General features: G+C 43.8%; 1 protein-coding gene across 2 annotated transcripts in view; it reads left to right on the forward strand.

Moving 5' to 3' along the window:
* Nucleotides 1-1600: 1600 nt before the first annotated feature.
* HNF1B (HNF1 homeobox B) overlaps nucleotides 1601-16720 on the forward strand; it is a gene marked incomplete at both ends in the record, with an annotated part of 97014 nt that continues 81894 nt past the window's right edge. For both annotated transcript variants that reach the window (XM_081346599.1, XM_081346600.1), the window contains one exon: nucleotides 1601-1998. In XM_081346599.1, coding sequence (XP_081202725.1) covers nucleotides 1601-1998 — 398 coding nt within the window. The remainder of the gene's footprint in view (nucleotides 1999-16720) is intronic.

Raw genomic sequence — 16720 nt, forward strand, 5'->3', positions numbered from 1 at the left:
TTTCCCCCCCTCCAAAATCAAAAATATTTTTCTGCTCCCCGAATAAAAAGTGTTACTTAAAGAAAAAAAACAACGGGAACATCCCACATATTCCACTCCCTGACCTCTGAATAATTTTAATTTTAGAGTAGTATTCCAAATCCATTTTCTAGTTTTTTAGAAGAAAAGAGGAAAGAGAGAGAGAGAGAGAGAGAGAGAAAGAGAGAGATCAGATTGGATTAGGGGAAAGGGCTGACAGATGCAATGATCCGGTAAATAAAAAACTGGGATCCTTTTTTTCAGCCACGCTTCCTATCCGAGTTCAAAGTTTCCGTCTGTAGAAAAGTATTACCAGATCAGTATATTCGATTCCGATCTTATCGAATTAAGTCTAGTCCTCGATTCAACCCCCCCACCCTCGTCTCCCCAAGAAACCAGGAAACTTGAAAGAGAGCAAGTTAAATAAATCAATCGAAAAAAGACCCATCTCCCGTTTTATCCAGGGGAAAGGGGGAAAAAAAAACTGGGAAGAGGGAAAGAAATGGAAGGGAGGGGAGGGGAGGGGAGCGAAACGGCAGGCATAAACACAGAAAGTGAAAATAACCAATTTTCGCCGCCGAACCGTTTCCGAACTCTCTCGGCGTGTGTTGCAAATGAATAAATAAAGCCCGGATAACCATAATCGAAATGGGACTTTTTCTTGCAGAGTTAGAATTAGTTTTCTATGGAGTGGGGGGGGGGGGAGGAGGAGGAGGAGGAGGAAGAAGAAGAAAGGGGAGAAGGAAAGAGAGCCGGATTCTTTGCATCTGGAGAAAGGAAGGCAATTGAGCCGGGGGCTGGACTAGATGACCTCTCAGGTCCCTTCCGGCTCTATTCGATTGTGTTCTAATGCGAAAACCGGCTGAAGTTCTTCATGTTGGTTTCTACCTCTGACCGGGGATATACAAAGTTCGACGAATAGGCGAGACGCCCAGCCCTGGCGGGAACAGCCCCCCCCCCCCGCTCCACAACCGGCTGCCTAAACAGGTTCAAAGTGCAGTGAAGAAGGAAGGAAGGAAGGGGGGGGGGAAACCCGGCGATCTCTAGAGACAAATCGCCCCCCCCCATACACACACACACACACACACACACACACGCTCCTGACCTAAAGGCTGAACGCGGAGTCCTCGTCCCGCCAGCCAGGCGAAGAGAGCCCCAAGCTCGGGAGTCTGGACGCCCCCTCCGCGCCCGTCGGTGCCCTCCCCTCCTGTGCCGCCCCCCCCTCCCTCCCAGCTCAGCATTTGCATCCCGCGCGGAGGCCCCCGCCTGCCCACCTCATTTGCATATCTTATATGGCCTAATGGAGAGCATCAAGAGGGAGTAAAAGGCCGGCCGAGGCATTTGCACCGCACAGCCCGCCGCAGAAACAGGTGTCAGCCGAGAGAGCTCTGGGGCTTCCCGTTGCAAGCCCAACGCGGGGGTTTGGGGAGGGAGGTTTGGTTTTTTTGGGGGGGGGCTTTCCTTCCCCCTCTCCCTATCTTCCCCCCTCCCCTTTTTCTTTTTTTCTGCCTCTCTCTCTCTCTCTCTCTCTCCTTCCCTTTCCTTTCCTTTCCTTCCTTCCCTCCCTCCCTCCGGGCTTAAAATGGTGTCCAAACTCAGCGCTTTGCAACACGAGCTGCTCAACGCTCTGCTCACCTCGGGCGTCGCCAAAGAGGTCCTGATCCAAGCTCTGGAGGAACTGATGCCTTCCGCCGGCAGCCCCAACGCTCCGGCAGCTCCGGGTGGAGGCTACGGGGTGAAACTGGAAAACTTGCAGCTGTCGCCCGGGGGAGGCGGCGGCGGCGGAGGCAGCGGGACGGAGGCGGACAGCAAGCCCATCTTCCACACCCTGACCAACGGGCACAGCAAAGGCAGGCTCTCCGGGGACGAGGGCTCGGACGACGGAGATGACTTTGACACCCCGCAGATCCTCCGGGAGTTGCAGGCGCTCAACACCGAGGAGGCGGTGGAGCAGAGGGCCGAAGTGGAGAGGATGATCAGGTAAAGTTGAGGAGGGGGCTGCGGAGGGGAAGACCAAAAAAAAAAAAAGGTCCCGTAGAGGCAGCGGGGCCCCCTCCAGCGCGTCCGGGGTGTCGTGGGAAAGTGATGGGAGGTGGTTCGAAAGGGGGATGGAACGTTCGGAGTGGAACGTTCGGAAGAGAACGTTGGGATAAAAGGAATGGAACGTTCCGGTCACACTGGATAGAGAAAGTTCCGGTGACTGAATGCACGACCTGGTTTGCAAAGATGCGTTTTCGCAGCCCTCACCGCCTCGGGCTGGCCACCTTTCGCCGAATAATACCGCGGGTGGGCTTAAAACACGCACACGCACACACCACGAACCGCCGCTCAGGTTTGTCTCCAAACGTTTTCTCCCCCTGTACTCTGCGCCTTCCCATTACAAGAATGAATGGCTCTGTGTTTGCGTGCGTGTGTAATACAAAAGTACACAAGTCGTTTACACAACTTTGTCCGCTGTCCCCTTGTCGTTGTGCTGGGGGGGGGGGGATAGGATGACGGAGCCACGTGAGAGTTTCAATCGATTTTTATCTCTCTCTATCTCTCTCTCTCTCGCACACCCACAATCAAGGACAAGTTTTTTTTTCTTAAAAAAAAGTACATAGCGCGGAGATAAATTTCTTTTTAACTGATTAAAATAATCCCAGCAAAACGAAATCAGGGGTTTTTTTTGGGTCTCTCGGGAGCAGCGCAATCCTTTTAAGGACTTTAAGGATTGCAACTGTCCCCTGACAGAGAACGTGGCGCTTTTCATGTTTCCTAACGCTAATCACCAGTGCGAGGTTAAATAACAAAATTAAGAATGCAGCAGCGCTGGAAATGGATCATAGTATAGTGGTTGGTTTTGTTTGGTCTTTTGCTTTGTTTTTATTTTCATTTTACTAAACGGGAACGAAAGAGGTTTTGGAAGGAAAAGGTGAAGAACTTGGGGGCAAAATACAGTTTCGTAGAATTAACGCTGAAATTTTAGAGTCACTAAAAGTGTGATCCCTAAGAGTGGTGCTTTTTAAAAAAAATTCTGCGGAGTTTTTACGTTTCTTTATTTTTTTACCTAAACTTAGAATTTTTATACTGTTACCTTGAGACAAAAATTCCATTAGAAACTGTCTATATAAATTCCCTAAGGTAAAGATCAAGTAAGTGGAGGGACAGCCTTGGAAACAAGATTTGAAATATAGGCGGGAAACATCCCTTTCCTATGTCTATGTAGAAATGCATGAAAGTACCATTACTACAATATTTTAGAGCAATAAATAAGGTCGGTGGAGAAGCGTGTATATTAAATATTCCATGCCACAAAATGACTTCGAATATGAGTCGAACTGAATTTTGCCGCTTTGGGGTTGTACTAACTTATCCCCCGCCGAGCCAGATCAATCTCGGGACTGGTGGAAAACAATCACGCCTTATTCTACCGTTCAGACCTAACACGTGCGAACACAGGGTTGGTTGCGCTGAGGCTTTGACACGGATTAATTTATAACCGTCGTACAATTCAGACGTTCCTAAAGCTGTGTTAACAGGCCACATATTCCAGGGTGTCCGAGGAGGTTTAATTTTGTACTATCCTCAGAGTGTGTGTGTGTGTGTGATGGTTCCACACACTCTAGGAAGTAATAGCTAGGAGGTGGGTATCAGATGGAAGCTCAAGCAGTATTGTCTTTTTCCTTCAAATAACTTAAAGCTTAAGGTATAAAACTAAGGGAGAGTTAATTTGCAAGGTGTCCTTGTTGCCCTCTGGGCTAGGTTGTTTTCTTGCAGACGTTTCATTACCCGGAATAGGCAACATCATCAGTGCTAAAATATCATGAGAGCAAACCCCACTCCCTTGCAACACTGATGATGTTACCTAGTTGGGTAATGAAACGTCTGCAAGAAAACAACCAAGCTCAGGGAGCACCAAGGACCCCTCCCCATTTCAACCCTGTGCTGCAAATATTCTCCTTTATTGAAATTAATTTGCATTCCCACACGATCCCGCTTAATGGAACCGTGGGCTTCCCTGGTGTTAAGTAAATGAATAAAATTACAATGATTAATTGCAGTGATGGGGAGGAAAGGGGGGGGGGTGATTTCCAAGGAACATTTTGAGGGCAGGGCCATTCATCTATGTAGTTCTTTCTCTCTCCCCCCCCCCAAATATCACCTCCAGCCAAGATGCCAAGAATCATTGTGTCCAGAGTAGTAGTAATAGCAGCAGCAGTAGTAATAGTTATGTCCGTTAACCTATCAATTTCTAGAGATAGGCTTTGTGGAGAGAAAGGTGTGAATTTGATGAAAAGGAATCTAGCAATAATTAACTCCGGGTAAACCTTTTCCACTTCCTAAGATTATTTCCCTCCGCCTTCTAATATCTTTTGTCCAGTGAAAAACTTTCATCAGCTGTTCATTTGCCAATACGAAAACACCCTCTAATTTTGTATGTGTGTTCGGTAAGGTGCTAAACGTGTGTGTGTGCCCCCGCCTATGTTTGTTGGGTGTGTAAAAATGCCGGAGCACACGCACATATACATACGTGTCTTCCAACTTAAAGAGTCGCGCGGCTTTTTGACAAGTTGGTTACTAATTATCCCTCGTGGTTTTACGGCGCTTTTTTTTCCCTCCCGTCCTTCCCTCTTTTTTTTAGCAAAATATCAACTAAATAAACTGCTATTTATTAACCTGCCGCTCCGTTTTTTTAAAGACCGGCTGCTTGGGGATTTGTTCCCGATTCTTCGCAAATCAGTATATAAGGAAGCCGCCGGTCGAAAAATGGCGCTGGGGGGGGGCTTTTTTTGGTTTTTGCGAAAACGAAAGGTCACTTTTTGTGTCTCTCTAGAATAGACGTTTCCTGGTGGATCCTATTTACTGAAGCGCCGATTAAAATAACTTGTTTTTGAGGAGGGTTTTTTAGGAAGATAAGAGAGAAGCAGAACGAATCTCTCTTCCGAACTCTTCCCATTGAGGAGCTGAAATTGAAAGCTGAGAGGGTTTTTTAGGATTCAGCCCATTTAGGAGAAACTTAAATACTTTTGTATAAAGTAAAAAAAAAAAAGGTTTAGCTTCTCCAGAAACGAGCTTCGGGACTCAGGTGGATCTTAAACTTTAAGAGAGTCTGGGAGAAATATCTGATTATTTTCTGACTTCGTTTACTAAAACCGGCTTGCAATCGGGGAGAGGGTACTGGGTTTTTTTTCCCAAGGGAGGGGGGGATTGTTTAAGGATCGAAACTGGCTTTTATTTAGTTATATCGTTTCTTATTTCTTATCAACAGCCCATCTCTTTCGTTCTTGGGCCTCTCTTTTTTTTTGCTACCGAGTTGCTTTGGGGACCGTGCGCGGCTCCAAGTTTTGGCCCCTTGATTTGGGGAACGAGGGGCGCTTCAGCGCAAACCCGGGCAGGATCGGGAGTCTGGAGGAAAAAAAAGTGGGGGGGGGGAAACAGAACGGGTCTACTCGGGAGTATTTCCTCGTTGCGGCGCCTGGGGAGGGAGGTCTGCCACCGCGATCCTGTGGCAGGCCTTGAACAAGGCTAGCTCCGAGGGTTTGCGATTTAGGGATCCCCCCTTTCCCCCCCCAGTCCAGAGCCTGGAACCAGAACCAACAGAAGGAGGGTGCCAGTCTCTCCGTTGTTTCTGTTCAGCGCGGTGCGACCCCGGAGCCTTGCGGCCGTCGGAATTAAATCCCCAAGCTGGGCACAGGGTGGCCTTCTCAATGACTTCGTGTAGACTTTGCCCAACATCTGCCTGTCTCCCAGGTCCTTGGGAAGGAGTTGGTAGGTGGCTAAAATGCCAGATCCATCTCTAGATAACCAGACTGCGCGACGAACCATAATAATCTCATTCTTCTTCTTATTCCCTCTCCTTGTTGCTCTCTGAGCTTAGCCGTTTTCTTGCAGACGTTTCGTTATCCAAACTAGGTAACATCTAGTCCCGGTTTAAGTCATGAAACGTCTGCAAGAAAACAAGCTAAGGACCCCTCGTTTCAACTCTGAATATCCTCCTTTATCAGTATTCCTTCTACATCTGTTCTGAAAGGCTGTAGAAATATTTAGATTTATTATTTTTTTTGTTCAAAACCGGTTTCCTTCAACAGGTCTCTGTCTGTCTGTCTCAAATTGGTTTATTCAGTGGAGACAGCCTAATCGTTCAGATAAAACTCCCCCCCCCCATACACACACACACCCGAAAGAAAAATTGCCCTGATTTTAACGCCTTTAAAGTCCCTCGTTCGGGGGAAGGGGGGAAGAGATGGAGGGATGGAGGAGAGAATTAAAAAAAAATAAGAAAAACAAGTAAACTCCTTTCTCAATCCGGTTCCCTCCGGATTAGTCCAAGCACCTTAAACGGAGTGAAGGCACGGACTATAAATCGTCTGGAAGGGCCCCTTGAAATTTTCTAGGACTTGCTAAGTGGAAAAACTTCTGAAAAGACACTCCCCCCCCCTACACACACACACACACACACACACACACACACACTCACACTTACTTTTCATTTCCTCCGTTTACACCGTCCCCTTAAAGTTTCAAAAAACAATAAAATAAAATCAAGATACGAATACGAATTCAATACGAATTCAAGGCGACTCGGGTCCGGTCACACCTTTCGGGATGGAGTCATTGGAGAAACTTCTGGGCTGGTTTGGGACTACAACATCCATCCACCCCTACCGGCGCCATCCGTGACGAGGTGGGAAGGGCCCTCTAAAGTAATGCAAAGAGTCTGTGGAAACCTCGCGCGGGTCATTTTTCCCGCGGTGGGAAGTTTGATTTCTGAATAGAGGTAGCGATGACCTGGTGCAAAAGGCTGGGTGGTTTTTCCGGGTGTTTTTTTTTAAATTGTTTGTTTGTTTGCAGCCACTTTGATGAACTCTCTAACCTTATTTACCTGGCTGATTTCCCTTACCTTTCTTCCCAAGGGTTCTCTGGCAGCCTCTGTACCTTTCAGCACACTCTTAGGTAGGTCAACTCAAAAGTAAACCCCATTGAGATCAAAGGGACTTGAGCGTTTGTTTGTACAGGACGGTCTGCAACCCAGGAAAGTAGAATGGAAAAGCTTCAGAGAGGTGAATCTAGCTGAAAATTCGAGTTGGTGGTGGTCACAAAAAGGTTCAACCAGGTGCAATTTGCCCCAGTGTGCAGTTTGGTTACGTTTGGCGCTTCCCCCCCCCCCTCCTCCTTCTTCTTAGCTTGGTTTGTCTTTTTGTGGCTTAATGAGTTGTATAAACCCAGCTGGATTAGGTTGTGCTTCCTATAAATTGAAAATTGTCTCTCATGGGTTTAGAATAGAAGTATGCACCAACTGCGCTTGTTTGAATTAAATCTGTTCAACTGTTTTACTGGAATTAACCTGGATTTCATGTATTGGTCTGAATAATATCTTTGCTTTATAAATCCGTGCAAAGAAATTCCTTGACGAAAATCCAGTTGGCGCTGCCTTTTAAAGCCAAAAATACTTAAAGGGTTGGACCCTAAACCTATTTTTTAATCTTATCACAGCCTACAATATGAGCAATGGATTAATGATCTATTTAGTTTCGTCTCTTCAATCTTGAAATTTCTCTGTTCCTCGAAATCCCTGATTCGTCTTATTTTGTTTTCATTCTTCCTATAATGAACTCGTAAGGTTTATAACTTCCTTCCCTTTTGCTATTTATATTCCCTAAAAAAAATACAGACAATAAATGTGCTGTTACAAACGGGAGATAAATAATATAATGGGTGGAAAGTTGAAGAATAGGGGGGAAAATAAATAAAAATCAAACTAAGGATCTGTTAAAGAGTAATTAAACAATATGTACTTCTGCAGAAGTATTTACTTCCTTGGACAACTTCAGGTATATTTTTATTGGAGCTTTCAGTATGTCTTTTTCCCCCCTAAACAAAGCCACAGACCAAAAAGAGCAAAATAAAAACATAATAAAATATGCATTTATATTAACCATTTTAATCCTGTGCCTCCATAATGTGAAAGGCTCCCCAAATGGTATGAAAGTATGCAAAGAGAAGATAAATTTAGGAGGGGGGTGGGGTGGGAAGGGTTTCAGACACTCACGAAATAACAGAATAATAGAGTTGGAAGGGACCTTGGAGGTCCTCTAGTCCAACCCCCTGTTCAAGCAGGAGACCCTATACCTTTTCAGACAAATGACTGTCCAGTCTCTTCTTAAAAGCCTTCAGTGATGGAACACCCACAACTTCTGGAGGCAAACTCTTTCACTGATTAATTGTTCTAACTGTCAGGAAGTTTCTCCTTAGTTCTAGGTTGCTTCTCTCCTTGATTAGTTTCCATCTACTATTTCTTGTCTTGCCTTCTGGTGCTTTGGAAAATAGGTTGACCTCCCCATTCTTTGTGGCAGCCCCTGAGATATTGGAAGACTGCTTTCATGTCACCCCTAGTCCTTCTCTTCATTAAACTAGACATACCCAATTCCTGCAACCGTTCCTTATATGTTTTAGCCTCCAGTCCCCTAATCATCTTTGTTGCTCTTCTCTGCACTCTTTCCAGAGTCTCTACATCTTTTTTATAATATGGTGACCAAAACTGGATGCAGTATTCTAAAGCGTGGCCTTAGTAAGGCTTTATAAAGCGGTACTGTGCTTTCCCTTAGTTAATTCAACTGCGGTTTATTTAATTAACCCAGCCTGTTTCTTTCAACATCCGAAAATCAAAGGCAGTATATGCTTATGTTCAGATGTGAGTAACTTGGCTAATTGCCTGCTTACAAGTAAGTGTTTAAGAAGTAAATCTGTCTCTTGTATACTTGAACTGCACCGTATAAACTTCCAGCACGTGGGACGCTGGCTGTTATTAATTTATTTCTATAAATCATCAACAGAAAGATACACAAAAACTTGTGCTTTTTTTTTTAAGGTGAACAATTCATTTGCAAAGTGGTAAATCCAAACCAACCAGAAGATGTATATAGGTGTGCATGTTTACGCGTGTCAGAACTCAGCTGAAAAATAAAACTACAAAGAAAGATATTTTTCCCCCTTTTTAGTCTTCGATAAAAAAGCAAAAATGCGGTCATCGTTGGTACTTATTCTGCTGGGAATTTCTCTCAAATATTGTCTCAGATTCTAGCCGTGTTTTCCCAAGGTAGAAAAATTACCATGTAATTAATACTTAATCCAGGTGGTAGAAAAGTACAGGCATGCATCAGGTCTGGACTGGAATTCAAGGACCTGACCAAAGGACACTCAATTTAAGATGATCAAAGGCCTGGAGACCAAAATGTACGAAGAACAGCTGCAGGACTTGGGTTTGGCTAGCTGGTCTAAAGGAAAGAAGAAATAGGGGAGACACGATAGCAGTCTTCCAGTATCTGAGGCGCTGCCACAAGGCAGAGGGGGCCAGGTTGTTCACCAGAGCACCAGAGAGAAGGATGAGAAACAATGGTTGGAAACTGATCAAAGAGAGAAGCAACCTGGAATTAAGCAGAAACTTCCTGACAGTGAGGACAATCAACCAGTGGAACAACTTGCCTTCAGAAATCGTGGGCGCTCCATCACTGGAGATTTTTAAGAAGAGACTGGACAATCACTTGTCTGAGATGGTATAGGTCCTCCTGCTTGAGCAGGGGGCTGGACTAGAAGACCTCCAAGGTCCCTTCCAGATTCTATTCTATTCTATTCTATTCTATTCTATTCTATTCTATTCTATTCTATTCTATTCTATTCTATTCTATTCTATTCTATTCTATTCTATTCTATTCTATTCTATTCTATTCTATTCTATGGAAATAAGAGAACTCTTTAAATAGCAACATCCAAGGATATCAGAAAAGGCTTTTTGGTTAAATAAATATATATATTGCAAGCCACAAAGCAAAGGTTGGCATATTGATTTAGATGAAAATCATCCTGAATTCCTACGACCAGTGCCTCAATTCATAAAAATCTAACCCACAAGAAGTAAGTTTTTGAGTACAGGTAATTCTCCACTTACGACCATAATTGAGCCAAAAATTTCTGTTGCTAAGTGAAGACAGCTGTTAAGTAAGATTGGTTGGATGTGAGATGGGCGGCCAAAAAACTTCAAAATAAATAAACAAACAAATATATTAATAAATACACGGTTGTTAAATGAATCTGGCTTCCCCATTGACTTTGCTTGTCAGAAGATTGCAAAAGATGATCATGTGACCACGAGAAACTGCAGTTGTCATAACTATGAACCAGTTGCCAAGCATCCAAATCACATGACCATGGGGATGCTGCAACAGTCGGAAGTGTGAAAAACAAGTCATAAGTCACTTTTTTTTCCCAGTGCTGCTGTAACTTAGAATGGTCACTAATCGAACTGTTGTAAGTCAAGGACTATCTCTACTGTAGAACTCTTCAACTAGTTAAAAGTGTTTTTTTTCTTCCCATTTCGTTTAATATTTAGGGCAGGGATCTTCAGAGTTGGCCCTTTTATGACTTGTGGACTTCAACTCCCAGAATTCCTCAGCCAGCGTGCCTGGCTGAGGAATTCTGGGAGTTGAAGTCCACAAGTCATAAAAGGGCCACGTTTGAAGAGCCCTGATTTAGGATGATATAGAATTCTGCCAAACTCCAAGGATTGGAGGAATCTTGTATACCAGAAAGTTAAGTTGGCCAAAAGGAACGAAATCTGCAACAGATTTAGGAGGTGCCAAGGATCTGATTCATATTTATGACGGTTGCAGCGTCCCGGGGCCATGTGATCCCCTTTTGTACCTTCTGACAAGCAAGGTCAATCAACGGCAGTGCTTCACTAACAACCAAGACAAGAAAGGTCACAAAACAGGGCAAAACTGACTTAACAAATGTTTCACTTAGCAACAGAAATTTTGGGCTCAATTTTGGTCGTAAGTTGAGGACCACCTCTATTCTGATTGCTTCCTGTCCTCTTAAGTTTATTTGATCCTGGTGTCTGAAGCCAAACTGGGATCTGTAAACCTCTTGCTCTTGAAATCTGCTGGGTCTACAGATCTACAGATCGTTTCTAGGGGATCTCTTTGCATTTCCAGCTTTGTGCTATTTATGCAACAGATCCGGGCTCTAAAATCCATGTTATTGTGTAGCATTCTATGAAAATCCCTTATTTTGTAATAATGAGGCTGCTTCTGCCTTGTGGAACATCCTGCCCTCAAAGGTGAGAAATGCCACAATCTCTTAGCCTTCCGCAACTGTGGCTGTGCAGCCTTGGGTTAGGGTGATACAAAGGCCTACACAACCATAGAGCTGGCCAGCTCCATAACAATCATCCCCACACCTGTATCAACAACGGCTAAACCCCCACCCACCCCCACCCCACCTTGGAATTTTTTTCACTTTTGGAAATTTTACAATGTGATTTTTGCTCATTTTAAAATTAAATCATTCTGATTTTATTGATTATATTGTGCACCCAGCCAAAACTCCTCTCTGAGGGAGAATGGGCAGTTAAGAAAAATAAATAAATAAATAAATAAATAAATAAATAAATAAATAAATAAATAGGTGGTAGAAATGGCCTTCGCCTTAAAGGAACTTTCTGCCCCTGTTAGAAAAAAAGGGATGCCCTCATAGAATAGCATGAACTGAGTGTAGCGGGGGCACAAAGGTGCTGCCTTAGGCTGAGTCAGACCACTTGTTCATCCAATAAAGGAGAATATTTGTAGCTTGGGAGGGGTCCTTGGTGCTCTCTGAGCGTGGTTGTTTTCTTGCAGACGTTTCGTTAGCACACTAGGTAACATTATCAGTGAACTGATGTTGTTACTTGGAATAATAATAATAAAATAAAATAAAATAAAATAAAATAAAATAAAATAAAATAAAATAAAATAAAATAAAATAATAATAATAATAATAATAATAAAATAAAAAATAACAATAACAAAACAACAACAACAACAACAACAAAACAACAACAACAACAACAACAATAATAGTAATAGTAATAATAGTAATAATAATGATGATGATGATGATGATGATATAATGTTGGAAGGGACCTTGAAGGTCATCTAGTCCAACCCCCTGCTCAGGCAGGAAACCCTATACCATTTCAGACAAATGGCTGTCCAGTCTCTTCTTAAAAACCTCCAGTGTTGGAGCATTCACCGCTTCTGGAGGCAGGTTGTTCCACTGGTTAATTTTTCTTCTAACTGTCAGGAAGTTTCTCCTTAGTTCTAGGTTGCTTCTCTCCTTGACTAGTTTCCATCTGTTGCTTATTTTCCTGCCTTCGGGTTCTTTGGAGAATAGCTTGACTCCCTCTTCTTTGGGGCAGCCCCTGAGATATTGGAACATTGCTATCATGTCACCCCTGGTCCTTCTCTTCATTAGCTAAAAGCATACTTTTTTGAACAAGCTGGCCTGGCCTGATGAGGGGATCGGGGGGTGGGTTTGCTATTGCTATTTATTAGGTTTTAAATATCTATTTTAGTATGTGGGCATTTATTTAATTTAGTTTTAACTTTTGTAATTTGTATTTTTATTCTTGCCCTGTTCACCGCCCTGAGTCCTGCGGGAGAAGGGCGGTATAGAAATATTATTAAATAAATAAATAAATAAAAAATTAAACGAGACATACCCAATTCCATCAACCGTTCCTTATATGTTTTAGCCTCCGGTCCCCTAATCATCTTTGTTGCTCTTCTCTGTACTCTTTCTGGAGTCTCAACATCTTTTTTACATCGTGGTGACTAAAAATGGATGCAGTATTCCAAGTGTGGCCTTACCAAGGCATTGTAAAGTGGTATTAACCTTTCACGTGATCTTGATTCTATCCCTCTGTTAATGCAGCCTAGCACTGTGTTGGCTTTTTTGGCAGCTGCAGCACACGGCTGCCTCATATTTAAGTGTTTGTCCACTAGAGCTCTGAGATCCCTCTCACAGTTGCTACTATTGAGCAAGGTACCTCCTATCTCAGGGGTAGGCAACCTTGGCTCTTTTATGACTCGTGGACTTCAACTCCCAGAATTCCTGAGCCAGCGAAGCTGAGGGGAAAGGGAGAGGTTTCCATGCTGAGCCATGCTGGCTCAGGAATTCTGGGAGTTGAAGTCCACTAGTCATAAAAGAGCCAAGGTTGCCGACTCCTGTCCTATACTATAACTGTGCATTTGGGTTCTCTTGCCTGAATCATTTGGTTTTTCTTGGGTAATGAAATATCTGCAAGAAAACAACCAAACTCAGAGAGCACCATTGTATTGAGGAGCTAAGGCTTTTCAGCAACTGGTACTATGGGCAGTCTTTGACTTACAGCCACTCAGTTAGTGAGCATTCAAAGTTACAACCTACTGGAACAAGGGGGACTTATGCCCTGGATAACCAAAGTTCTGACAGTTTCCGCCCCCCCCCCACACACTCAGCAGTCATGTGACTGTACTTCAGGAGCACAGCAACACAGCCACATTTGTGGACATTGGCAGTGTCCCGTGGCTCATGGATCCTGGTTTTGCGGCACTTCCAGTTTTCAGCCAAACCGGGCCACAACGAAAAATGGGTAGGCTTAACGACCGCCACATTTGATTAACAACCACCACCACAACAAAAAGTCATAAATCAGGTGGATCACATGACTGACCCACTATGACTTCACGATCATAACGGGCAGGCTCCATTCCAGTTGTAACTTAAGGACTTCCTCTACTTTTTTTTCCTTTTTTGGCAGCTTCACACATCCCCAGTTTGCTTAACAGTGCCTGAATGTTGAGGTTTGGCCGCTGTGATGAAACTTGCACGCTGTGCCTAAGGAACAGCCTTTTCGGTAGCAGAACAGATCAGTTCATTATGTTCCTTACAATCTAGATAGGAGAGAACTGCTATGTCTTAGGCAGCCATGTTGCAAAGCAAGCAAATAATACAGAGGAGTAGAAATAGGAGATGCAGATCAAAGACTGATTTGTCCTCATCTGAATCCTGTTAATAGCTATTCTTAGACTGTCCCGGTGGGCCTTGGTGTGAACTGACTATCAAAAGTCCATGTTCTACTCGGAGTTGCAAATGTTGATTCTCCTCCTCCGTAAGTTGCTTTGAATCAACGTTTGAGGATACTCAGGACTGTTATAATAATAATAATAGTAATAATGATGATGATGATGAAAATAAAGTTGGAAGGGACCTGGGAGGTCATCTAGTCCAACTTCCTGCTCAGGCAGGAAACCCTATACCAGACATGTCAAACACAAGGCCCGGGGGCCGGATCCGGCCCGCGAAGTGGTTTTATGCGGCCCGCGAAGCTGTACTGGAAACAGTGAGGGAACGGCCCCCAGTGCCTTGGCCCTACCCAGAGACCCTCCTTCTGCCAGAGACCCTCAGATCTGTCCCACTCCTGCCCAGGCCCCCATAGGCACCCTTGATGCGAATGATGTAGAGCTGGCCACGCCCACCCAGTAGACCATACACCCTCTAGCCACGCCCACCCAGCAGGCCACGCCCACCCTGGCCATACCCACCCTGCCCCTTGAGGGCAACCGCAATGCTGATGCGGCCCTCAATGAAATTGAGTTTGACACCCCTGCCCTATACCATTTCAGACAGATGGATTTCTTGCAAATGGATCAGACAGAGTAGGGTTCTCAATGAATGCTACGATAGATTTACAGGTAGTCCTCGACTTAATGACCACAACTCAGCCCAACATTTCCCTTGCCAAGCAAGGCAGTTGTTAAGTGAGTTTTGCCCCATTTTGTGACCTTTCTTGCCATGGTTGTTAACTGAATCACTGTAGTAGTTAAAGTCAGTAACATGGCTGTAAAGTGAATCGGGTTTCCCTGTTGATTTTGCTTGTTAAAAAGTCACAAAGGTTGATCACATGATCCCCGGGACACTGAAACCGTCATAAATATGAACCAGTTGACAAGTGTCCAAATTTTGGTCACGTGACTATTGGGGGTGCTGCAATGGTCATAACTGTAAAGGGGTCATGTCCCTTTTTTCAATGCCATCATAACTTTGAATGGACACTAAATGAACGGTTGTAAGTGGAGGACTACCCGTATTTGCAAAACTCTTCCCTTTTTTCCCCCCTTGTTAGAAACCAATCTCAGTGTGGGACAAAGCAAGTGATGCATTTTCAACTGGAATATTTGAATACAGGTATCCTTGACTTACAACCATTCACTGGGTGCTAACAAAATAAAATTCAATGGTGACAAAAGTAAGGTTCTATATTTAGGCAAGAAAAGCCAAATGCACAGGTATAGTATAGGAGGTACCTTGCTCAATAGTAGCAACTGTGAGAGGGATCTCAGAGTCCTAGTGGACCATCACTTAAATAGGAGCCAGCCGTGTGCTGCAGCTGCCAGAAAAGCCAACACAGTGCTAGGCTGCATTAACAGAGGGATAGAATCAAGATCACGTGAAGGGTTAATACCACTTTACAATGCCTTGGTAAGGCCATACCTGGAATACTGCATACAGTTTTGGTCACCACGATGTAAAAAAGATGTTGAGACTCTAGAAAGAGCACAGAGAAGAGCAACAAAGATAATTAGTGGACTGGAGGCTAAAACGTATAGGGAACGGTTGCTGGAATTGGGTATGTCTAGTTTAATGAAGGGGTGATGAGGGTGAGATGATAGCAGTGTTCCAATATCTCAGCGGCTGCCCCCCAAAAAGGGGAGTCAAGCTATTCTCCAAAGCACCTGAAAGCAGGACAAGAAGCAACGGATGGAAACTAGTCAAGGAGAGAAGCAACCTAGAACTAAGGAGAAACTTCCTGACAGTTAGAACAACTAACCAGTGGAACCACCTGCCTCCAGAAGCTGTGAATGCTCCAACACTGGAGGTTTTTAAGAAGAGACTGGACAGCCATTTGTCTGAAATGGTATAGGGTTTCCTGCCTGAGTAGGGGGTTGGACTAGATGACCTGAAAGGTTGTTGTTTTTTGTTCTTCTTCTTCCTCTTCCTCTTCTTCTTCTTCTTCTTCTTCTTCTTCTTCTTCTTCTTCTTCTTCTTCTTCTTCTTCTTCTTCTTCTTCTTCTTCCTCTTCCTCTTCCTCTTCCTCTTCCTCTTCCTCTTCTTCTTCTTCTTCTTCTTCTTCTTCATAATAATAATAATAATAATAATAATAATAATAATAATAATAATAATAATAACAATAATAATAATAATAATCCTGCAATGATATCTATAATACCATCAAACATCCACATCTGCCTATCCCAGGTCCTTGGGAAGGACTCGATAGGTAGACAAAAATGCCAAATCCAGTCTGAACAACTGGATGACTGTGCAATGATCAATAATAATAATAATAATAAAGATGGAAGGGACCTTGGAGGTCATCTAATCCAACCCCCTGCAGGAAACCCTATACATTTCAGACAAATAGTGACTGTTTGAAGTTACAGTGTCGCTGAAAAAAGCGATGAACTAGTCATACATCACTTTTTTCCATGGTGTTAACTTCAAACAGTCAGTCAGTAAATGAATGATTATAAGTCAAGGATACCTGCATTCAAGCAATGTATTATATTGTAAGTCAAGGATACCTGTATTCAAACTTACAAGCAATGTACATCTCACACAAACATGCTCAAAATTTAGGTGCTTGGCAACTGGCGTGTGTTTAGGATGGCTGTGGTGTCCTGGAGTCATTAGATCACTAAGCTTCCTAGCAGGCGTCCCACAGGCAAAGTCAGTGAGGGAAGCTGGGTATTCTTAAAAATTGCCTGATTCACTTAACAACTGCAATGACTCACTTAATAACAGTGGCATGAAAGGCTGTGAAATTAGGCAAGACTTGCTTAACGAATGCCTAGCTTAACAACAG

The sequence above is a fragment of the Vipera berus genome (genome assembly GCF_964194415.1).
Source record: "Vipera berus genome assembly, chromosome: 1".
In the NCBI taxonomy this organism is placed as follows: domain Eukaryota; kingdom Metazoa; phylum Chordata; class Lepidosauria; order Squamata; family Viperidae; genus Vipera; species Vipera berus.